This window comes from Apium graveolens, chromosome 11 (genome assembly GCF_009905375.1).
Source record: "Apium graveolens cultivar Ventura chromosome 11, ASM990537v1, whole genome shotgun sequence".
NCBI lineage: Eukaryota > Viridiplantae > Streptophyta > Magnoliopsida > Apiales > Apiaceae > Apium > Apium graveolens.
In genome coordinates this window covers 177,494,449-177,519,672 of record NC_133657.1, presented here as the reverse complement: position 1 = coordinate 177,519,672, position 25,224 = coordinate 177,494,449, and the positions used below count along the sequence as shown (strand labels likewise).

The 25,224-nt window shown below is 36.0% G+C and overlaps 1 protein-coding gene across 1 annotated transcript; it reads right to left on the bottom strand.

Annotated features, from left to right (window-relative positions):
* Positions 1 to 7,032: 7,032 nt before the first annotated feature.
* On the bottom strand, positions 7,033 to 10,164 carry LOC141696187 (uncharacterized). Its single transcript, XM_074500367.1, has 3 exons — positions 10,005 to 10,164; positions 8,891 to 9,714; positions 7,033 to 7,845 (listed from the first exon to the last, which is right to left on the bottom strand). Exons 1-3 carry the CDS (start codon positions 10,162 to 10,164, stop codon positions 7,033 to 7,035), a joined length of 1,797 nt encoding a protein of 598 aa, XP_074356468.1.
* Between the last annotated feature and the right edge of the window lie 15,060 nt (positions 10,165 to 25,224).

Genomic DNA, 25,224 nt, shown 5'->3' with positions numbered 1-25,224 from the left:
TAAAATTGCATTTGGTCAAAAAAAATATTGGCAAAAAAAACTAATTAATCTTGACAATGCTACAAGGATACCAGAAAAAAAACTAATATAATACTTAGAATAAACATTAGTTAGAATAAACATTAGTTATTATAAAAAAAACTAAACTCCGCCATTACAACCAAAATTCATCATCAACCAACTAAAAACCCATCACTTAATATTCACTAAATTTATCATTCACCATCTACCAATTCTAATAAAAAAAAAAGAGATCTGGTGGGGAGAATGGCACCACGTCAAAACAAGTTTAGGGGTGGGGGAGAATGGCACCACATCAAAACAAGTTTAGGTTATGCATACTGCTTCTGGTCCAATGATTTTGTCTAGGAGTATAAATGCAAAGTTGAACTATGCAGCATATGTAGAACCAATAAGATTAGTTCATTCAGAGAAGTTTCATAATAACCACTATATATATATATGAATATACATGATTTTTTGGTCTTTTATTTGTGCTAAAGATTTACAACCAAAGAGTCGGTGAAAGGCATTTACAATTGTAGCAGATGAGGATGTGTTTGTGCGTGCTCCTTTTTGGCTTCAAATAACTTAATAACATTCTGTCCAGACTTGAAACATAATAAATTATGCAGTCAGGACTTAAAAACAAATTAGCACTTTAGAAAATCATACACCAGTAATAATTTAAAATATTAACTACATTATGTGTCCCCAGAGGTTCCGACATATTTCCAGCACAAGCATTATTCTTAATATTATCAGGTCAGGGGTAAGACATATTTATTAACATCCATGTGGTTAACATTTTGCACCGTTTAGCATGTTGAAAAGGTACCCTATCTTATTTGTGGTTGTTTTCCAATATATATTAATTCTCAGAAGAATGGTTGTTGTTCAAGAGTAGTATTAATTCCCTATTAATTAATTAAGTAATATAATTTAATTAAGAAAAAAAAATTAAATCTGCAAAGATTAATTTATTTATTAATTGAATTAATTGATTAATTGAATTAATTGATTAATTAATTCTGAATTAATATTAAGAATTTTCTGAATTAAAATTGAATTAAAATCAGTTTTAATTCAGTAAGACAATTGAGATTGAACTATTGAGATTGAACTGGCATGACAATCTGGATTGTCATACCGATTGTCATGCTAGGCCATTCCTGATTGTCTCAACGAAAGTTCTACTGGAAGGAGGATTGTCTTGCCAGTTCATTTTGATAGTCTTGCTAGTTCATTCAATTGTCTCACTGAGAGTCATGGTGGTTCAACAGATTGTCTTGATAGCTCAACGGATTGTCTCACTGAAAGTCATGCCAATTTTCAGATAGTCATGCTAGTTCAAGTGGATTCTGTTGAGTGAAATATAAAAGACAGAAGCATTAGAAGACATTTTTAACATCAACCAATTCAAGAATAGCAGTCGCAGAAGAAATATTTTATCTCTTTGGTGAATTCAAGGTTATACATTTCTAGTTTTAAAGTTAAATCCAAAATACTAGAAATCATTCTCTTGTTCTTGTGTAACTATCTAGCGGATCAAAATCCCTAGAACTTAATCTCAAATTACATTTAGTATTTGATTCTTTTCATTGCAAAAATAGAAAAAGTTCATGTCGAATTTATTCTACATTTGTGATAATTAATTTGAGATTAATCCCTTGTAATCGATACCGTTGTTGTAACACCTTTCAAGTTTAATAATATTTTTATTTAACTTGAATTTTGTTTCAATTTTTTATTCCGCACAAAATTCGATTAAACGGTATAGTTTATATTCAACCCCCTTTTACAAACATATTGGGATCTAACAACATGTTTCTCAAATATCATTAGTTCACCAAAATCATACAAATCTCATACATTGATAACTACAATATGTATGTTCTGTAACTAAATATGTATGTTCTGCAACATGAATATTTATATGAACATATATATATATATATAATTTTCATCTAATTCCTCGAGTTCATATATGTCTTTTGTAAGTAAAAATTTCAAAAAATATTATTTTGCAAATTATGTTTTACAAATATTACTATATTAATAAAATACAAATCTAATACATTTTACAAGTACAACATGTACATTCTGTAATGTGAACATTTATATTTAGTTTCTGCAAACTAATCATATTTTGTACAATTATATGTTTTGTAGTATTCTATGAGATTTGCAAGTTTTTAATAAAAATTATAATTTTTGTATAAAGTGATTTACAAAATATTAAGTTTTGCAATATTAATTTTAAGGGAATTCAGAGGGGGATAGTCAATGTTGACATAAGAGCGAGTGCCATCAGTACTTGACAAGGATGCTGCATCTGCATTTTAACTTGTTTTTAGTCGTTTGAATATATAAACTAATTAATAATTAAATAAATTTAAATTTCTTTACTTATTCATATACATAGTATTTTGTTTGATAACTAAATACATTTATGTATATATATATATACATGTTACTTTTTTGGTAAGAATGATCATTTGATACGCTTCATGTGTCGGTTTGTTGGTGCACGGCTTACCTATACTTATCAAAAAGTGTAAATTATTACCTGAGAATTTCTTTGCACGTAGGCCGGTAATGACCACAAAAATAGGCCCATCATTTGATGGGGTAAATACCTCGAGAAATTGTTTTGCTCTGGCCTCCTATAGAGTAATGAAGACATTTGTGTTGGGACTGGGTCTTTGGGGCATTCCTATGCAAAGTATTTGCTGTAATGAAGACATTAATTCTCAGGTCTTAAGTTTTGAATTTAGTGTTAGCTACACTTTTTAATGGAATTAATAGTGGTGGATGAATTTTGTTTTCTTGAAATCTTTGTTATAGTTCAAATTGTTTTATAAACTTGTGTAAACGGTACTTTCCCAACTGAATTTAAATGTTGCATCTCCAGATTTGGTAGCAATCATATAGTTTAGGAGGGAATGGTACAAAAGGGACTAAAAATATTTTTTTTCCAGTAAGTAGAATGTGTATTGGCCAGTTCAAATCTTAAAACTGGGATATCTAATCTATTGGGAAAAAACCACAAAAAGGAGTATGACAAGATTATCTTAATTTTTATGTGTACATTTCTTGTGAGGTGGATAAAATATGGAAAAAGAAATACCTTATTTTGAACTAAATTATAAATTTAAAACTTAAATTGGAATCATCAACATGTATGTCATCTACTCAAACTGTATTGTATATACATGAGGTGGTTTGATATCATGTAATTAGAGGCCCTGTAATATCCCATATAATTAAAAGTATGGACTGATGTTCACGTAAATAAGTTCCTAATGATTAAATTAGATGAAAGAATATGAAAATTGCAGTTTCATACCATTTTTTTATAGGAGCAATTATTAAGTTAAGGATAATAGGCACATATGAATTTTAATTATAATGTCAGTCACGAAGAGTTGCAAAAGAATGCTTACTTGTCATCGGTGAGGATGACATCCATCTTTTCAGCGCCATTGGACCTCTTTTCCATTTGTCCATAACTGAGTACCATGCCAATTACATCTGACAAAGCATATGATTAGTCATCTATTATCATAAACATGCAGCGAATAAGTAATATGTGTTTTAGCTCTAACCTATGAGACATTTGACCTGTCCAACCAAGTTTTTCACCCTGTCAAAAGGTTGGAGTTTGAATTTGTAAAGGGCAATCTCGTTCATGTTTGTTTTCTCTTCAATCTTAGTCTTGTAATAGAACTTGATTGCAAGGTCTCTGTCAACACTTCTGTACAACGCAGGTGCTGGTACAAGTTTGAAGTTGGAGATGTTGTAGACACCTTCTTCCTTAAGCAAGGGTAAATAAATCTGCTTTTGATTGTTTCAAACGGTTGCCAAGATATGGTTATCCTACAAAACAATTATATCCAGGAATAGCATATGAGTAATTTTCTTAGTTTGGGGACATATCGCATTTCCACCATAACATGTTAATATGATTAATAGCAGTAAGGTTAATGCATACATGTTCATCAAGTAAGATGATATTGGTGTGCAACAACATCTTTGTTTTCTTGTTAATAGCTTCCCATATAAGGCCAACACGAACACGAATTGTGTGATTTTCTGTGTTGGATGTTAAAGCTGATATCATTGTGCTTTAAGGCATTATTGACTGTGTACTGTATGCTGGTAGACTGTAAGCGGGAGGGTGTTCTATGACAAATAATTCCAATCTTTCCTATATATATAGAGGGGGTAGTAACTGCAGGAATAGGAAAAGGGCTGAATGAAAGGGTGTGTAATGAGATATTTAAAATAAATTGAAACGGCCCATGGTGTAGCATTTGAATTAATGTTTTAAGAATTGTATTGTATATGTTTTGCATCTAATGTGTTAAGTTTTATGCCCTTAAAGGCTGGTTTCATATATTCAATTAATTTTAAAAGCAAAATCACTAATAACAAAAATTATATTCCAATATTGTAATGTTTTATATTCTTTCAGTATGGATGAGTAAAGTATGATGAGTAACTAACGGAATTTTACAAATTAGTATATACTTACATATATTATTATACCAAATTTAATAATATTGAAAACATCAAAAATTTAATAGATTATTTATATGTATGTGAAATTAAATTAGTATTAATTATTCAAGAATTTAAGATGTAAAAATATATCCATATGAGACGGGATTTGTAAATAGTTACATAGAAATATTCAAACAATAAAAATTAAAAATCATACGGACAAAAAAGAATGCAAGTTAATTTATTTATTCAAGTAATGACATAATTGAATCAACATGTATAAGTTAGGTTTGATCTGTGTCAGACGAAGAGTTGTATGTCAAGCTCTATCCCCATATTTGTACTATACTAAAAGCAAAAGCAAGGGAGTTTGGCAGCTTCTTGGAACGTCAAAAATAAATTTTTAAGTAATGTGGGTTAAATACAGGAGCTTGGTATCCTAAGGGCCTTTTACAACTTATAGGATGAATATAATCTGAATTGAGCGGGTGTAACTGATGAATATTAATGCATGCATTTAAAGTCATATAATTGTATATTTTAATGAGTTATTTTTTGCATATATATATATGATGTTTGTCATCATAACTTATCCATCTTGTTTGATGAGTGTTCTGTATCAGAGTTATATACTTTATACTTTCTTTTATAAGCAATTTTTTTTAATACAATGAAGCGTAGTAGTACCAATCTCCAAAGCCTGCCCACAACTATGATTGTTACCATAATGCAGCTAATGTTGGCGGGTGATTTTGAAGATTTTTTCAATTTTTTTATTGCTTGAGCACAAGCGCAAAGACCCGTTGTTATAGTCCGGTTGCTGAAGGAGTTTCCTTTATGTGAGCTTTATAAGTTTGGAAAAAGCAGGAGTGTTCGTTATATTGCTTGTTTTGAGAGATTTTTCGATATCAGCAACAACTTGGTGGTTGATGATGCTATAATGTATACACAATGCAGGAATTTTATTTCCGGTGTTGGAAGCATTAATGACCATTTTCTTAAGCTTGACTGTTTGACCTCTGAGGGTCATTTCTTATCGATGGTTGCTAATTATATCTTAAGATTTTTTTACAGGAAAAACCAAAAAAATTCCTACACTACAAACTCTTGTTGCTATATATAACACTACTTACCATGAAAGAGATATAATTTCTGCTCTGAATTATCTTCGGGCCATACGGTGCAATGTTGATGATGCAGATATTGCAATTGAACTTGATATTGAAGTGGCATGTGCGATTCACTTGGGTGGTTCAGAACTAACATTGCTCAATAACATGTCGTCAACCGATGAGTGTTTGTTCTACAGTCATGCTAGGATGACAAATATGTTTTCAAGTAGTTCATGCTAAATGTTTTTGGTGTGCATGAAAGTAGTTTGTTAGTTTTAAAATAACAGTTAATGATTTTGTTGGAGTTTGAAAATAGGTCTATTAGATAATGGGTAGTGGTCTGTCGTTTTTATTCTGCAAATGTCACCTATAGGTGTCATTAATTGATCTGATAAGTAAATGAATGATATTAGTTTTATTGTATCAGCGCATACTGGTTTAGTCTGTTTCTAAGGGTTAGTTGGTTGTGTATTTGATAGGAGCTATAGTGCTTCCTAAAGCAAATTTAGGTAACTCTGTTATAGGCTCTATTAGATTCTCAACAGTTGATATGTTCCTACAAAATTATGAAATAAATTAAAGTGTATGCAATTCTAATATTTAGTGACACGTATGAAATCTGTATCAGATTTTGTACCCGTTGCGGAAAAAGGAACTGACCTTTCCGCCTCAGAAACCAGTCTATCATTAGCATAAGCAGCTGCCCTGAAGAAATTTCAATTGCATTTAGGTTAGGTAATGCAACCAAAACAATTGTGGAAAAATATAAATAGAAAGAAAATATTAGGTAATGCAACAAAAATACTTGTGTCAAAATTTATTAAGAAATAAAAGAAATGCTAGGTGCGGCTATGGTATGGACGATGACAATGAAAGGTTATGCCTAGAATTTAAATCCCTTTCAAACAAAGGACTAAATTTTGTTACCAATGCTAGCGGGGGCAATTCACGTTTTCAGTGAGATAAGTTTCTTCCATGTTGTACTGCGGTAATGTTCTGATGAGGATACAATTACCTAAAGATTGTAAAAGTCCTTCATCTATATAACTTAAAGGAAGAATAGGTACCCTTATAAGAATTTAAAAGGACCTAAAACTACTATGTGCAATGTCAATATGTCATAAAACACCTGCTTTTCTATAGCACGTGTTGATTAAGACAGCTTTTCAATGCCTAGATTATAATGCACTCTACAGATGCAGCACTACTATTATCATCTATACCGTGAAATTAGTTTGATAGAAGCTAAGCAAGGGGCAACCCACCACGACCCTGACTACAGGCTAATAGATTGACTGAGCAAACATTCTAAATTGTTGTACCTTGTCTTACTCTAATTAAATAAAATTACTCACGTAGTCACTACTCATGTTATCTCGGAACCAAATACCGAATATTAGTGATTTTGCCATATCTAAGAATCTGTAACAGTGCGGAAAACTGTCACGAATTTTGATATCCCTGATAGGGACAACGACTGCACAAGATTATCAAATACCACACGGTAGACAATGTTTTTGGTGTAACCCTTGGTGACCTCGTTATCATCAACCGTAACAATTTTTAACCCATTTGGAGAAGTAACGCGAGAAACTGTGACGTACATCTGGTCGTGCCCAAATACTGGGTCTGGAAGGTACAAGCCCACATTCTGAACCGTTTGTCCCTGGCTTTTGTTCACGGTCATTGCATAGCATACTGCAATTAGAAATTGTTTTCTTTTCAAGATGAACGGCACTGCCTTATCCGCTGGGCACATTGTTATTCTAGGAACATATGTTGTATCGCCAATCCTGGTACCCGTTATAATTAACGCTTCGATTAGAAACGGGTAGCATCGAGTGATTATGAGGCGAGTGCCATTACACAACCCCTTTTTGGCATTGAGGTTACGCAGCAACATTAATGGTGCACCAACCTTAACCTCAATTTCATGATTTGGCATGCCACTAGATTTTAGTGAGTTTAGATATTCGGGTGGATATAACACCTGGTCAGCCTCTGATGTGGATGAACCTTTACAAATACTATCGTAGCTCTTGTAGACTTTGAATTCCCCTGGAAGTCTGCATAAAACAGTGACATTAACGCTGTCAACATGTTCATTGAGGGGTCTCAATACAGCTCTATTACGTAGATATTCTACATCTTCATGTCTGTGAAGGAGGTCTTTGTAGATTTCATTGACTATTGCCTCAATAGCATCACCAAGATAATTAACGAGGACCTGTAAAACATTTTGTAGTATGTTAGGTTACCATGGTTTAAGAGGCCAATTTACTACGTTAAGAATTAATTTATGTTAAGAGGGGGTTAATGCAGGTACACTAATTTGTGCTAAATCAAATATTGTAATTTAAAAGGTTCTGATCTTGTTCTCTCACAAGTAGTGTATGTGGTATAGCCAACAAAATATTAATAACATAGTTCAATATGAATCAACTAACTTACAAGAAATGATCCATTGAAACATAGATACCAATAGAGACAACAGAAAATATAGGATGTATTTCTAGAGCAGACCAACAAAAACATAAGGGTCTGTTCCAGTTCTTGGTGGCAGCCTGGAAGAGGCATAAATAATTACATTAGGTGATTTACCAAAGGTAATAATAAACCTCACTCATGGTTTTTAATTTATTGGATATGTGCTCAGGTATAATGCTTACCTAAAATTTGAAGTGTAAGAAGCCACCAAATCCATGCGTCACATGTGAAGACAAGTGTAAGCTAATTCCAGTTCCAATAATTACTCTGAAAGTGTGAATCTGTAGGCATTTCCGTATAGTTTTGTGCCCCCTTTAACATATTGTGTATGTTTGACTAACTTAAGAGGATAATGGTTTTAAACTGAATTTTATTTAGCGAATAGCTAATAACCAAAATTCTAGTATAGCAGGTGGAATAATATTTAAAAAACATTGAAGCATCTATTTCTTTGTTAGTAGTGGCAGCAACAAATGTTTACACAAAATAAATTTCCATTAAATTAAACGCAAGGAGGAGGGCAGATATGTGGATTTTCTATCACCAATAAGAGAATGGAAAGTATGTTATTTAGTTTATGTTGTTAATTTGGTTGATTTAATCGTTATATGTAATGGAATATTTAGAACAATATAACCTGAATATACGTAATCTAAGTATATATATGTTTATAGTGTGCTAGAGTGACATGATAAATGGAACAACTCAAAAAATTCCTGGTTATTAGCACCCATTTAAAAATGATAGTGTTTATGTTTTGGATAGGCAGGGCGTCTAATATGTACCTCCTCGGGTAATGTTATCCATGATGGCTCCGGGTCATCTCCGATTATAATTGTTTGCTCTAAACCATCTCCCAATGACAACACCCAATCTCTGAATTGCACTTTCTTACCATGAATTGTAACTTTTGGGACAGTCCTTTCAATCCTCATGTTCTCACGTACAGTGAATACTTTACAGTATTGCCACAACCGTGACTTGCTAATGCTGGCTGCCACTATTTCCCCGCGACCCTTTTTTTGAATGATAGGTAAAACCTGTCGGAAATCCCCACCCAAGACCATAGTCAGGCCATCATATGTCAAGGTCCCGACATTTGGGTCAACCTTGGACCGTATATCTCTGAATGTGCGATCAACAGCTTCGAATACAAAATGATGAGTCATTGGATCTTCATCCCAAATGACCAAACTTGTGCTGCATATTAGCTCCGCGAGAAATGTATTTTGTTTTACTTCACAACAGCTAAATTCGTCGGCATCAATCGGTATTTTGAAGTGTGAATGAGCTGTTCTGCCTCCGTCAATCAGGAGTAAAGCAATACCAGATGAAACAACAGCAAGCACTATTTTTCCCTCACCCCTTAGTCTGGCTATAATTGTGGACCATAAGAAGGTCTTTCCAGTTCCACCAGGGCCATACACAAAGTAAAATCCTCCTATATCCTTGTCCACTGATTCCACAATTTGGTCAAAAATGATGCGCTGCATTTGGTTCAAGCAATGTACGGCCTCACTTGCTTTTAAATGAAGTTTCTCGCAATCATACATCATCTCCTCCAATAATAATTCATTTTTATATTTAGAAGTGGAGACAGTATTTAGCTCTGGCAAACCGGGGTAATCAGTCAATTTTTAACCATATTGCTTTAACAATTCATTTATTGCTTCAAGGGCTAGCATCTTCTGGTCAGCAATATTGATTTTCAGTTTTGGAAAATTTGTGATTTTACGCCGTTTGTATTCAATATCATCAGCCATATTTTCCCAGTGGCTTGCCCAGAGTTCTGAGGGGTTACTAACTTCGCAAAAACTAATAAAGTGACAAACAAATTGTGAAGTTGAGAGGCACTGGCACATAGGGAGGCATCTGTAAGTGCAATATGCCATTCCTTACCGGATTCAAGCAAGCCTCTGTGAAAGCATGCTTCTTTGTAGGTTGAGTAAACAATCCCATCAACTGTTCTGATTTCTTCAAACATTTTGACCCCAACGACAATGTTTAACAACAAGCGCATGTAAAATCGTTCACCAGAGGCAGGATGCATGTAAACCATACGCCCAATTACATCAATATTTTATTTTTGATGGAACTAATATTTAGCAGATGCATCCCATCGGAACTTTGTTGGGTATTTGATAAAGGTTAGATTATGACCCAGGTTGTCATATCGGTTAGATAACATCCATTGAATGAACATAGTGCCATCAGGATCAACTCTGTGAACAACTTCAGACAATGTCTCACTGTCACGAAATCTAACCTCCTGCTCATTTTCCAAGTGAAAATACAGTCATTGTACAAAGGGCTCTCTGTGATGAATGGGGAACTCAAATAGACGCCAACATGACTCGGCTGCCGAAACATATCGGCATGAAAGATAATTGATTACTTCATCTGAACTTGAAGTTTTAAGAGTCGATGAACTCTCACTATTGCTACAGAGATTTTGGTTAGCGTTCTCTAAGCGTGCATTTGCCGTATCAGGACTCTTGCCAATATATTTAAATAAATATTTTATAGAGAGAGACCGGTTACACCAACATTTATGTGCCCTTGATATTTCACCAACAATCCACGATGATATGGGACAACATGCCTAACGATAGAATGGAACCCATTAAAAAAAGAACTTACTAAATTGTAGACATTTTATAAAAGAGCAAGCATGCAATCACTTTCAGAGGGTGGAAGACGTGGCAGGGGTTTCCTACACTTTAATCTAGGTAAAAGAGCAATATTACTGATCCTATGGATATATGTGCATGCCATTTTTTATGGGAAAGGCATATGGGTTCTAAACACACTGACAGGTCAAAGATTAAAGTAGTCATATTGATGTCGAAACTCTTTTGAAAATAAGATGTCGAAGAAAAGTGTGTACTTATTATCCAAATGTATTATGTTGAACTCCACTGTTACTTTTGTATCTCTCCTTCTATACAAGGCGTAACCGTCAGCGTCCCCAACCGTTTTATCGCTGAAAGATTTGGGATAAAGTTTTGTGCATCTGCCGTTTCACATGCAAGGACATTTTGGATTTGCTGGTCCATGCATCATGAGTTGGGAAACTGCTTTGTACCCTATTGGATCTGCTTTCTTATCAGGAATTTCAGCACTTATGACATTATCAATGTCCTCTGGAGTCAGCAACTTGTCTACAGCACCCAACCATAATATAATATGAGCATGTGGTAGTCCCCGTTTTGAAACTCCACTGTGTATACCACTGCAATTCAGTATAAAATAAAGGCAAGAATGTGTGTATACTGCCAGGGACCCACTATTATTGAAATATACTTCTATATAGACAATTTTATGTGAATAATTGGAGTTTAAAGGACAGGACTATAAATTATTTATGGCTTAAGGCCGAATGAGTTTGTAATTAACATACCAATCAGGATTCCTAACTGGATTTATAAAAGTTTTGAAGTTAACATAGTAAACAACTACACCAAATTTATAAAGTAATAAAAGGTCTATTAAATTACATGGCCACAGTTAGTTTTACATTTTAATGCCGCACATGGACATGGACACCTTGATATTTATGGTTGACATTTATCTCCAAAGAAAACACTGTGATGAAAAACCATGCTTAGGCTTGTTATTCCCAGTGGACTAACAATGAGATTTACAGAAGGGGGGGTTGAATGTAAATCTCAAAACTTTTTCAAGTTTTTAGCAATTTGTAAGACTAAGTGTTGGAGTGGTCAAATGTGTGTGAATTGCTTGGAGATGATGCAGACAGATATATATATTTAAACACAAATGTAATGAACACAAAGAACTTAAAAACTTTTCTGGTGGATTTGTTGTTCCACCAGAGATGTGTTATTTCAGAAAATCTGTGATTCAAAATTAAATCACAGCTGCTTCTTAGTACAAACTAGATGATTTTCTCTCTTGATATTTCTAAACAGCTCAGGGAAAATTCACACCTAATTACTAGCTACTACTTGGTTTATATAACACCAAGTTTACAAGTGAAGACAAAGATAAAGTACAATAAGACAATAGTTCTCCACTTGTTTCTGTTCCATTTTTATCCAGTGTAATATAGAATTATCTGTTGACTTTCCATTATGAACCAGACTAAAAATGGCTGCTTTTTCTGCTATTCCTGAAATAGGCTACCACATCTCTGTCAATCCATGTGCCTCTGTCAGCTTTGTTAACTGTCACTATCAACTGCTATGAGACTGAGCATCCGTTGAAGCTTTCATCCGTTGATGACTTTATCCGTTGATGCTCTAGCAGTGCATCCGTTGAAGCTTTCATCCGTTGATGGCTTTATCCGTTGATGCTCTAGCAGTTGAAGCTTTATCCGTTGAAGCACTTATCCGTTGATGGATATTATTCGTTGAAGCATTAGAGACATCCGTTGAAGCTTAGTTTCTTATCTGTTGAAGGTCTTCAACATCCGTTGACACTTCTTCACTTATACAAAATTACAAGGCATGAAATATTTACAATTAGCCCTCCTATTTGTACATCCATTAGCAGTCAACATCAGTGATTATCTCCTAACAACATCTAAGAATTACAGCTTGAAATCACAAAGTGAGATGTGCTACAATACCAAACTTATTGCTAAGAAGGCTACTCCTTCAACGGATAGACAAGATGGTCTTATCCATTGAGGCTACAAACACTAGATTTCTACTTAAGTGTTTTGCTGAACTTATCATCAAACTAATACACATATTCCGAACAATCTCCCCCTATTTATGTCTACTAGAACTGTAGGCATAAATTTGGGTTTAGCTTGATGATAACAAAACACTTAACAAATATATAAACTGTAACAAAGCAGAAATTCAAAAGTGCTGCAAAAGTGTATATGCTGAGATGAAATTGAAGAAATACATTGTTTCCAAGGGTGCTCCTTTAGCCTGAGCAAATTACTTTCTTTTCCTTTGATCCCTGGTTTTCTTTCCTAGCCTCCTGTCATTCTCCTCTATTTGAAGTTGAAGTTGTCTGTAGAATTCAGCTTCATCTTCTTCATTGATATCTAACTTAGATTGCATATCCTTGAGAGTTTCATTACTGGCAATCTTTAGCTGATCTTCAATTCTGAAAAATCTTCTGACTCCTTTGTTGTCTCTGAACTCCATCAACCAATGAGGTGATTTGTGAATTATAATACCTCTCTCTTGAATGAGTAAAGTTCTAGGCAAGGCATTGGGCTCCCTCCAAGTTTTCCTTATGATGGCAATCTTGTTGAGAATCTCAGTCCTGGCAGTTCTGGTAAAGCCAGAATCCTTATGTATGACTGAGTAAACTCTAATCAAGGTAGAGTAGCCTTCATTCAGAATTCTTTGAAGAGGCCATGTTCTTTCCCCAGCTCCTTTGTATTTGAACACTAGTCTTTCTGGTAGCTGTCTGTAGGCAGCTATTCCCCTTACATCCTCCAGCTCATCCAGATAGAGTTCAATGTCTGAAAATTCTTTTATGTCACATATGTGAACATAATCATCTTTAGAGGTTTGAGGTTTAGGCATAGGTTTCTGTGTGAATTTGATTGAGGCTTTAGAGGGTGTTGATTTGATTCTTCTTTTCTGCTTCTTTGATGGTGGAGAAGAGGTTAGAAAGGTGGGCAATTTGATGGTGTCCCAATCAATTGGTTCCTCCTTGGGAATGATTGTTTCACCATGAATGTTCATGAAGGGGTCAGGTACAATGGGTTCAGGAATAGAGGGTAGTGGTTTGGATATTGATTGGGTTTCTTCAGTCTTATCTACCTTCTTTCTCTTTGCATTGACCTTCTTTCTTTTCCCTTTCTTCTATTCTTCCTTACTTCTTTCCTCCATCTCAGTACCAACCATGTCCCCCATAGCTTCATCTTCACCTTTGTCTTCAATTTCTTTCTGTTCTTCAGCCTGACTTGACTTTAGCTGTTTTTCAAGCTTTGCTTGTGCACTTTTGTCAGCCTTTAGCTGTTTGGCTTCTTCCTTCAACCTTTTGGTTTCTTCCCTCTTGGCTATTGAGAATTTGGGATGTCCTTGCATCACACATATGCTATTTCCCTCTCTGAAGATAATAGCCATGTTTCTCCTTACAACCTCATCCATGGTCTCTTTGAGATATGCAATACTTCTACCTAAAAGCTTGTCCTCATCAGCTTTTGGAAGAGGAAAATCCACCTCTTTTAGAGGATTCTTTGTAGAGTCCTTATTGGATCTGTTGTTGGGCTTGAGAACCATAGGTTGCAGATCTTTGGAAGAAGTTTCTCCATCCTTATGCCTCCCTACTGGCTTGAGTTCCATAATAATTGATTCCACTTTTGTGCTATGCTTCACAGATTGTGATTGAGAAGTTGTAGAACCAAATATTAGTTGCATCTTTTCATCAATCTTCTTCCTTCGCTCTTTGACTTGCAATTCAGCTGCTGCTATCTGGATTAGATCAATTCCATCTAGCTTTCCTTTGACTTGAATTGGTGGAGAAGTTGTGATGACAGGAACTAGCACTTGAGAAATCTGAACTGTTGTAGATGGCTCTCCTTCCCCTTCCCCTTTATTCTCCCCCTTTTTATTATCATCAAGGGTAGGGGTCAAGCCTTGTGCTTGTGCCAGCTGCATGAGTAGATTTGTTTGAGTTTGTTGATTCTGAAGAATGGTGACCATAGAGTCTTCAATGATTTGAACCCTATCTTCTAATCTTGCCAGCCTCTTGTCAGTATCAGAGGCCTTCCTTAGTCTCCCCAACAAATCTTGCATAGTACCATAGGGTATAACTGAATCCAATTTCTCAGCATTGTAGGATTTCAGATCAGCAATGTCCAGCTTGAGCTCATCCACACTTAGATTTTGCTGGTAATGCTGCAACTACAAGAGATGCAGAGATTCCAGATGAGCTTGAAGAATTGCCTTGTTACCAGCATCCTGAGTCTCCTGAATGGCCTGCTGAATTGTCATGACTTATTTGACCAAAGTGACACCAAACTCTCCTGGTGTTGATGGTTTTGCCCATGCCCATGCAGGAAGATTAGGAACAGAACTTGGGCCTGCTACTCCCCCTAAGTTCATGCTCTCATTCAAGGAATTAGAGTCATCATCATTAGAATTTACTCCAAATTCTTCAGATGGCTCACCAGCTTGAGAAGGCAGCCTGTTGACAGCAGCTTTGTCTCTGAGAAGAGATTCTGAAGTGTGTACAATGTGTAGTGTCTGTTCTACCTCCACATTGCCCTGTGCAGCCAATAATTGATAGGCTGAAACAGGGTGAGTAAAAGTATCAGCATCCAAGGAAATGTTATCAATGACAGCTTTGTAGTGTTGCTGAAATTGTCTTTCCTTATCTGCATCATCCACTTTCATTAACTCACTAGCAATGGCTGGATCCACCCTTATAGCTTCTGTACCTGCCTTTCTCTCAATTTCTCTCTTTTCTTGCATCAGGGGCTCCCCCTGGCTCACATACACACCCTCACACCCTCACCTTCACCTTCTAAGGTGGCACTCCTCTCACTTACTTTTGCCATGCTGGAAGAAATAGCATGCATTTGGTGACGCTCAACCTCTCCTTTTGCCTGGGAGCAACCCAGCCTCTCACTCAAAAAATCATTCCCTGCCCTCAAGCCTAAAAGTGATTGTACAGTTGCCATGTCCTCTACAGTTGGAGTTGTTTCTGTTAAGTGTGTAGAGGCCATCAACGGATAGGGAGTATCCGTTGAAGTAGAAACTGATGGTATCAACGGATAACTGCTGTTAAGCTTATCCGTTGAAGAACAACCACTTGTCAACGGATGAGAGATATCCGTTGAAGAAGGAAATGATGTAGAGATAGAAAGTGATATAATTGTTGAATCGGTGTAGATTGATTTTAAGTGTGGTGACACAGATTCTGCAACTACATCTGAAAGAATTGGCTGATGATCCAACAAATCATCTAAAAGACGATGATCACCAGGTTTTGAGTGGGGCTCATCCCTAAGTTTTAATGAGGGAGAATCAGGAATTGATGTGAATATTATATCCACATCCAGAGAGGGTGTTGGAGAGTTTGAGGAATGATGTGTTTCTATATTGAGAGAATGGGGCTGTGATTCCACATTTGCTGGAATCACATCAAGCTGAATTTGAGAAGGCACAGATACTGGTGGGTGTATCTGTGATGTGTGTGTCCCTTGTGTGGAAACTAAGGTTTTGGCCTTCTTCTTCCTTGAAAAGGCTTGAATTCGTGAATGTGTAGTTTCAGTGTCCCTCCCTCTTTTGTTTTGTGTCCCTGGTTGGGAACTATTTTCAATAGTTACATCCTTTTGGGAGGATGCAACTAGGGATGTGCTGGACTCCTTTTAAACCACTACAGTCTTTTGAGAGACTGTGGCTTGGCTGGATTGGGTACCACTCACCTCTCCCACCTTATCCTGGGGGGCTTTTTGATGTTCACCCCTCCCCTCACCACTCACACCCTGTTCACTCCCTTCAGGGTTTATGGTAGTTGTTACAACTGTTGTCTTTTGAGAAACAACAGAGGTAGGTTTCTTTGACTTGACTTTGGAGATTTTAGATTTGGTGGCTTTGGTAGGAGCATGTTTGGACAATGACACAGGTTCCATAGCCACACTAGAAGGCAAATAAACATTGGGGTTGGAAATAGTAGGAGTTATAGAAACATTTACCTCACTTACCTGTGGTGCATTCATGATTGGCAAGTATACCAATGGCACCTGGCTGTTGAGGTTCATTCTCAAAAGCTCTGCAAGGACCCTTTTCTCTTGTGCCCAACATTTGAGTTTATTATTCTCATTGGATATAACCAAACCTTCAACAACATGGTTAGCCAATAACATAAAGAGTCTAGCAAAGTAGATGTTATGTGGTCTATTAGCTTTGTTACCTAATCTGGAACCTAATTCTAGCATAACACAGTTGCTAAAATTAAAGTACCTATCAGAAACTAGCATATAGAGCATATTAACAAGAGATGAAGTGATAGCATCAAAATTGCTAATCTTCCCAGAAAAAACCTTAATAAAGGCATCTCCAAGAAACTCCATTCTTTCCTAAGGCATTTCCTTCTAATACTACCTAAACTAGCAGAATCAAAAGCATAGCCTATGGAATCTAGCATAGCAGAGACATCTTTATCAGTATGTGGTGTCATGGCATTATTCTCAGGCAACTTAAAGCAAGATTGTAAATCATCACAATTAATGCAATAGTCCTTACCTTTGAGAGAGAAGGCGATAGTCATATCTGTGGAGTTGAACTCTGCAGTTGTCCAAATCTCCTCAATCACTTCACAGTAGATGGTTGGGGCTTCCAGCATTGCATAGCTCAGTTTGCAGTTCTTGATGAAGTCCATCATCTTGTGATAATCAGAATGGGCTTCCTTTCTTTCAACCAAGACTATGAAATTATTCTTTTCATAAACAAATCCTGTTTGAGACATAATTTTGACTACTGGTGCCATTGCTGTGAGTAGAGGTTGCAGAGAAGAACTTGAGAATTGAGAGAGAAAGAGAATGATAATTGCAAGAAAGCGTAAAGTGAAAATAAGAATTCAATTGGGCTTTTATACTTTCTTGAATTAAAACACAAGTAAAATAATTAAATGATACTTTTAAGTAAGTGAAAGCCGTTCATGAATAAATGAAACTATAGAAATTCTGAAAACTACCGTAAATACAAATACATACAACACTGTATATCTGTATCAACGGTTGAGTAAAAAAATCAACGGCTGTGACTCACTGTCGTGACACATCAACGGATATGGTAAATAGTTATCCGTTGATGAACAACCCTATTTTATCCGTTGAAGGATAAAATTACCAGAAATGTATTTGTCTTTCAACGGATAATGAATATCTGTTGATAGAATAATTTTGGCTTTCAACGGATAGGGAATATCCGTTGATAGGATAAGTCTTGATTAAAGCCAACTTTGTTCTTGCAGCAAATTCATTTCAGGCTACGAGACAGATTACATAGATGACATAGATTATGAATAGTTAAGCATACCTAACTCACTTACTAATCTTGTGAATGTTGATTCATCAAGTGGCTTGGTAAATATGTCTGCAATCTGCTTTTCACTTGGAACAAAATGAAGTTCCACTGTACCTTTCAGCACATGTTCCCTAATGAAGTGGTACTTGATATCAATGTGTTTGGTTCTTGAGTGCTGCACTGGATTTTCAGTAATGGTAATGGTACTTGTGTTGTAACAAAATATTGGAATTTTGTCAACAGTTATACCATAGTCAAATAACTGGTTCCTCATCCACAGTATTTGTGCACAGCAACTACCAGCTGCAATGTATTCAGCTTCAGCTGTTGATGTGGAAACATAATTCTGCTTCTTGCTGAACCATGATACAAGTTTGTTTCCTAGAAATTGACAGGTGCCTGTTATGCTTTTCCTGTCTATTTTGCAACCTGCATAATCTGCATCTGAGTAGCCAATTAGATCAAAACCAGACTCTCTAGGGTACCAAATTCCTAGATTTGGAGTCCCCTTGAGATATCTGAAAATTCTTTTAATAGCCACTAAGTGAGATTCTTTAGGGTCAGCTTGAAATCTAGCACAGAGACATGTAGAAAACATAATATCAGGTCTACTGGCAGTTAAATATAAAAGTGAGCCAACCATGCCTCTATAACTTGTAATATCCACAGACTTTTCAGCCTTGTTTAATTCAAGCTTGGTGGCAGTGGCCATGGGAGTTTTTGCAGGTGAACAATCCATTAAGTCAAACTTCTTTAAAAGATCATAAATATATTTAGTTTGACTAATGAAAATTCCACCACTAACTTGTTTAACTTGTAAACGAAGAAAGTAAGTTAGCTCTCCCATCATGCTCATTTCATATTTACTTTGCATTAATTTAGCAAACTTTTTACAAAGTTTATCATCTGTAGATCCAAATATAATATCATCTACATAAATTTGTACAAGTATCTTAGAGCCATTAACATTTCTAAAGAAGAGAGTTTTGTCAACAGTACCTCTTGTGAAGTGATTATCTAGAAGGAACTTTGATAAAGTCTCATACCAGGCTCTAGGTGCTTGCTTTAGTCCATAGAGTGCTTTCAACAGATAATACACATGGTCTGGAAAATTGGGATCTTCAAAACCTGGAGGTTGGCTTACATAAACTTCTTCCTCCAATTCCCTATTTAGAAATGCACTCTTGACATCCATCTGATAGACTTTGAAATTGGCATTAGCTGCATAGGCTAGAAAGATTCTGATGGCTTCAAGTCTTGCAACTGGAGCAAATGTTTCATCAAAATCTATTCCCTCTTGTTGAGAATAGCCTTTGGCAACCAATCGGGCTTTATTCCTTATGACAATGCCATTTTCATCTATCTTGTTTCTGAATACCCATTTTGTGTCAATAGAACTCTTGTTCTTTGGCTTGGGTACCAGCTTCCACACTTTGTTCCTCTCAAATTGGTTTAGCTCCTCTTGCATAGATAAAATCCAATCTGGATCTAAAAGAGCTTCTTCCACTCGCTTAGGTTCCTCCTGTGATAGAAAGCTACTATACAGACATTCATCTTGAGTAGCCCTTCTAGTTTGTACTTTAGATGTAGCATCACCAATGATCAGTTCAAAAGGGTGATTCTTGGTCCATTTCCTTTGAGGTGGTAGATTAGCCCTTGATGAGGTTGCCTCAGTATTGTCATGATGTGAGATAGAATATTGATTTGTTGAAACTCCCCCTGAGTTGCTGATCCTTTGAAAGGAATTGGGAGTTCTATCAACTGATGAGGTGAAGTGATTACCCGTTGACAGACTGTGATCAACGGATGCTTCGTTATGAACTTCAACGGATGATGCACTTTGTCTTTCAACGGATGCTGCATTGCTTCTTTCAACGGAAGCTGAATTTTGACTTTCAACGGATGCAGCATTCTGTGCATTATCCAAAGGCAGACTCTGGTTTCTTCTTGAGATGCCTTCTTCATCATTCTCATCTTCACTATCATCACAATATATCTCAATATTGTCAAATTTGAGTCCTTCATGATGTCCCTCATCTGTTAGTCCATCAATCTTTTTATCATCAAACACAACATGTACAGATTCCATGACAATGTTGGTTCTTAGATTGTAGACCCTATATGATTTTCCAGCAGAATAACCAACAAATATTCCTTCATCAGCCTTTGCATCAAACTTTCCTTTGTGATCAGATTGATTCCTTAAGATGTAACATTTGCAACCAAAGACATGTAGAAAGTTTAAAGTTGGTTTTCTTCTCTTAAATAATTGATAGGGAGTCATGCATTTTGCTTGATTGATTAGAGAAATATTCTGAGTGTAACATGCACAGTTAACAGCCTCAGCCCAAAAATAAGTTGGGAGCTTTGACTCCTCAAGCATTGTCCTTGCAGCTTCAATTAGTGATCTGTTCTTCCTTTCCACCACACCATTTTGTTGTGGAGTTCTTGGAGCTGAGAACTCATGCATGATCCCATTTACTCCACAGAACATCTTCATGGTTGAATTCTTGAACTCAGTTCCATTGTCACTCCTAATATTCCTTACTTTGAAATCAGGATGATTGTTGACTTGCTTGATATGAATGATGATGATTTCACTAGCTTCATCCTTTGATCCAAGAAAATAAACCCATGAAAACTTTGAGAAATCATCTACAATCACTAGGCAGTATCTTTTCCTTGAAATTGACAATACATTGACTGGTCCAAAAAGATCTATGTGTAGAAGTTGCAGTGGTTCATCAATTGCAGATTCAAGCTTCTTACTGAATGATACTTTCTTTTGCTTTCCTTTCTGACAAGCATCACACAGTCCATCCCCTGTGAATTCCACTAGAGGCATTCCTCTAACTAAGTCCTTTTTGACTAGATCATTCATTGTCTTGAAATTCAAATGGGATAGCTTCTTGTGCCATAGCCAACTTTCAACTGGACTTGCTTTGCTGAGAAGACAAGTAATGGATTCTGCATCTGTAGAGTTGAAATCAGCTAAGTACACATTTCCTTTTCTAACTCCAGTTAGAACCACTTTATTGTCCTTTTTACTTGTGACAATACAGGCTTCAGAATTGAAGGAAACAGTATTCCCTCTGTCACATAGTTGACTGATGCTCAATAAATTGTGCTTGAGACCATCAACCAATGCAAATTCATCAATGATGACATTTTCTTTTGAAATCAAGCCATATCCCATAGTGAATCCTTTGCTGTCATCTCCAAAGGTTATGCTAGGGCCAGCTCTCTCCTTAAATTCTGTGAGCAGGGTGAAATCTCCTGTCATGTGTCTTGAACAACCACTGTCCAAGTACCATAGATTCCTTCTTTGTCCATGCACACAACAAAATCAATCAAGTTGATTTTGGTACCCAAGTTTCCTTGGGTCCAGCCTTGTTAGTCTTTTTCCTAGACTTCATTCCTCCTGCATCTTTTGACTTAGGTAACTTTGGGTCAACCTTGGTCTCAGATGTGGTTGGTTGAAGTGTAGGGTTAGTCACAGAATCATTTAACACATTTGATTGAATTTGATAAGGCATAGGTTGTGCAAACATGTTATTCCACATAGGCATATTGTATGGCATTTGAGGCATACTAAATGCAGTAAAGTAAGGATTGTTAATGTATGGCATGTTTGCAAAATGTGCATGGGGATTCTGGTGAGACATAACAGGCATAGCATGCAGAGGTGACATAGACATGTTAGGCATGGAGGGATTTGAAGGCATGGGAGCGTTTTTAACAGATTTGCAATTATCAGATAGGTGATTAACACTTTTACAATGTACATAACTTTTTCTAGGAGCATACCTATCAGGTGTGTAATTGTTATGTTTATTAATCTCTACCTTCCCATTTCTTTTAGATTTTCTTTTAGTTTCCTTCTTATCCTCAACCAACTTAAGCCTATCTTTCAACTGATCTAAAGTCATGTGTCCTATATTCACCTTACTAACATCTCTGGATGTGCTAGCTCCTTCTTTGACAAAGTTCTTGAGAGTTGAATCATTCTTTTTATTTTTAAAAGAACTTGCCTGTTTTAATTGATGAGCCTTCAACGGATGCTCCTTTTCTTCCTTCAACGGATAACTTTCATCATCCGTTGATTCCACATCCGTTGACAATCCATCAATTAATTCTAACTTCTTTTTGTTTTTCTTCCAGGCATCCTCACAGAATGATTCAATTCCCTGAACCTTGGCAATTTGAACACCAACATCCCTAGATGTTTTTCAGGCCTTGATTACCTCTTGCTCACTTTCTAACTGTTTAGAAAGAATTTCTACTTTCTTAACAGCTTCTTCTAGTTCACTCTCGACAGTCAAGCATTTAAGTTTAATCTTTTCAAGCTCAATTACCTGACTCTCTAACACAGCATTCCTATCACTTAAAAACACATTATTTTCTTTGATCCTAGTGTTTTCTTTAGCTAGTGATTTAAGAGAAACACGCAAATGATATAATTCATTGGACATATCATTTATGGCTTCATTGCATTCATGTTTAGTAAGCTGAGAGAGATCAGTAGTAATTACATGGTTGCTTGATGAACTAGTTTCATTTTCATCAGAATTAGCCATCAGGGCTAGGTTGACATATTCCACATCATCATCTTTATTTACCCCATCTGCTGCCCAATCATCTTGAGTGAGAAAAGCTCTTTCCTTTTGTTTGAGCAAATCAAAATACTTCCTTTTGTAATCAACTTGCTCAAATTTCTTTTTCTCAGAATTTGGCTTCCTACACTCACTTGCAAAGTGTCCACTAATGCCACAGTTGTAACATTTGAACTTTGATTTGTCCACCATGTTTTTGTTTGGCTTAGTGAACTTTGTGTTTTTCCTGAACTTCATCTTTGCAAACCTCCTGGACAGAAAGGCCAGATGTTCATCAATATCATCAGATTCATCTTGACTGGAATTGTCTTCATCCTCAGCAACTTGCTCTTTACCCTTGCTTGATTCTGATTTGCTTGTGCCAATTTTGAGACTTGGCATTGTCTTTTCCTCATTTCTGGCTTCAACTTTTTCACTGTCAGCTACAAGTGCAACTGATCCTCCTTTTCTCTTTCCCTTTTCCAACAGCTCATCTTGCTCCATCTCAAGTTCATAAGTCTTCAAAATTCCATATAATCTTTCAAGTGTGAAGTCCTTATAATCTTGAGAATTTCTTAGAGAAACAGTCATAGGCTTCCATTCCTTTGGTAGAGACCTTAGAAATTTTAGATTGGAGTCCTTGACTTGGTACACTCTCCCATACAGCTTTAATCCATTCAATAGTTTCTGAAATCTGTTGAATGTATCATTCAATGATTCTCCTTCTTCAAAGTGGAAATATTCATATTGTTGAATGAGAAGCTGCATTTTGTTTTCTCTAACTTGCTCAGTGCCTTCACAGATAAGCTGCACAGTATCCCAAATTTCCTTAGCAGTTTGGCTATTGATGATATTGTCAAACATATCTTGATCCAGGCCATTAAACAAAATGTTCATGGCTTTCTTGTCCTTGTGGACCTCTTCAATATCTTCAACAGTCCATTCTGCCTTTGGCTTGGGAATAGACTGTCCAACAGCAACTGTAGCAGTAGCAGCTGTGGCCACCTTGTGTGGGATGTGAGGACCATTCTCAATGCAGTTGATGTAGCTTTCATCTTGAGAGAGAAGATGTAAATGCATCTTCACCTTCCAGTGATGATAGTTATCTCTTTCCAGGATTGGAATCTTTACACCAATATCCTTCTTACTCATGATGTTAGCAGAATAGGTCTTTAAACTCTTTGTATGTTAAGAGCTTGCTCTGATACCAATTGTTATTCCCAGTGGACTAACAATGAGATTTACAGAAGAGGGGTTGAATGTAAATCTCAAAACTTTTTCAAGTTTTGAGCAATTTGTAAGACTAAGTGTTTGAGTGATCAAATGTGTGTGAATTGCTTGGAGCTGATGCAGACAGATATATATTTAAACACAAATGTAATGAACACAAAGAACTTAAAAACTTTTCTGATGGATTTGTTGTTCCACCAGAGATGTTTTATTTCAGAAAATCTGTGATTCAAAATTAAATCACAGCTGCTTCCGAGTACAAACTAGATGATTTTCTCTCTTGATATCTCTAAACAGCTCAGGGAAAATTCACACCTAATTACTAGCTACTACTTGGTTTATATAACACCAAGTTTACAAGTGAAGACAAAGATAAAGTACAATAAGACAATAGTTCTCCACTTGTTTCTATTCCATTTTTATCCAGTGTAATATGGAATTATCTGTTGACTTTCCATTATGAACCAGACTAAAAATGGCTACTTTTTCTGCTATTCCTGAAATAGGCTACCACATCTCTGTCAATCCATGTGCCTCTGTCAGCTTTGTTAACTGTCACTATCAAATGCTATGAGACTGACCATCCGTTGAAGCTTTCATCCGTTGATGACTTTATCCGTTGATGCTCTAGCAGTGTATCCGTTGAAGCTTTCATCCGTCGATGGCTTTATCCGTTGATGCTCTAGCAGTTGAAGCTTTATCCGTTGAAGCACTTATCTGTTGATGGATATTATCCGTTGAAGCATTAGAGACATCCGTTGAAGCTTAGTTTCTTATCCGTTGAAGGTCTTCAACATCCGTTGACACTTCTTCACTTATACAAAATTACAAGGCATGAAATATTTACAATTAGCCCTCCTATTTGTACATCCATTAGCAGTCAACATGACTGATTATCTCCTAACAACATCTAAGAATTACAGCTTGAAATCACAAAGTGAGATATGCTACAATACCAAACTTATTGCTAAGAAGGCTACTCCTTCAATGGATAGACAAGATGGTCTTATCCGTTGAGGCTACAAACACTAGATTTCTACTTAAGTGTTTTGCTGAACTTATCATCAAACTAATACACATATTCCTAACAAGGCTTAAGTGCAAAAAAGTTCTCAGCAGACTCCGACTGTAGAAAACCTGAAGCACCTGATGATGGTCATCAATTAAAAAACTTAACTGCCTAAAAGATATTAAAAGGGGACGGTGCAGAAGCATGTAATTAGGTACTACAATATGAGGTAGTACACAAGTTTCTGAATTAAGTTTAAGTATGTGTTTACATCTGCCTGTATGGTAAGGAGCTTCCACTTAAACGTTTTGGTTTCATTCTCT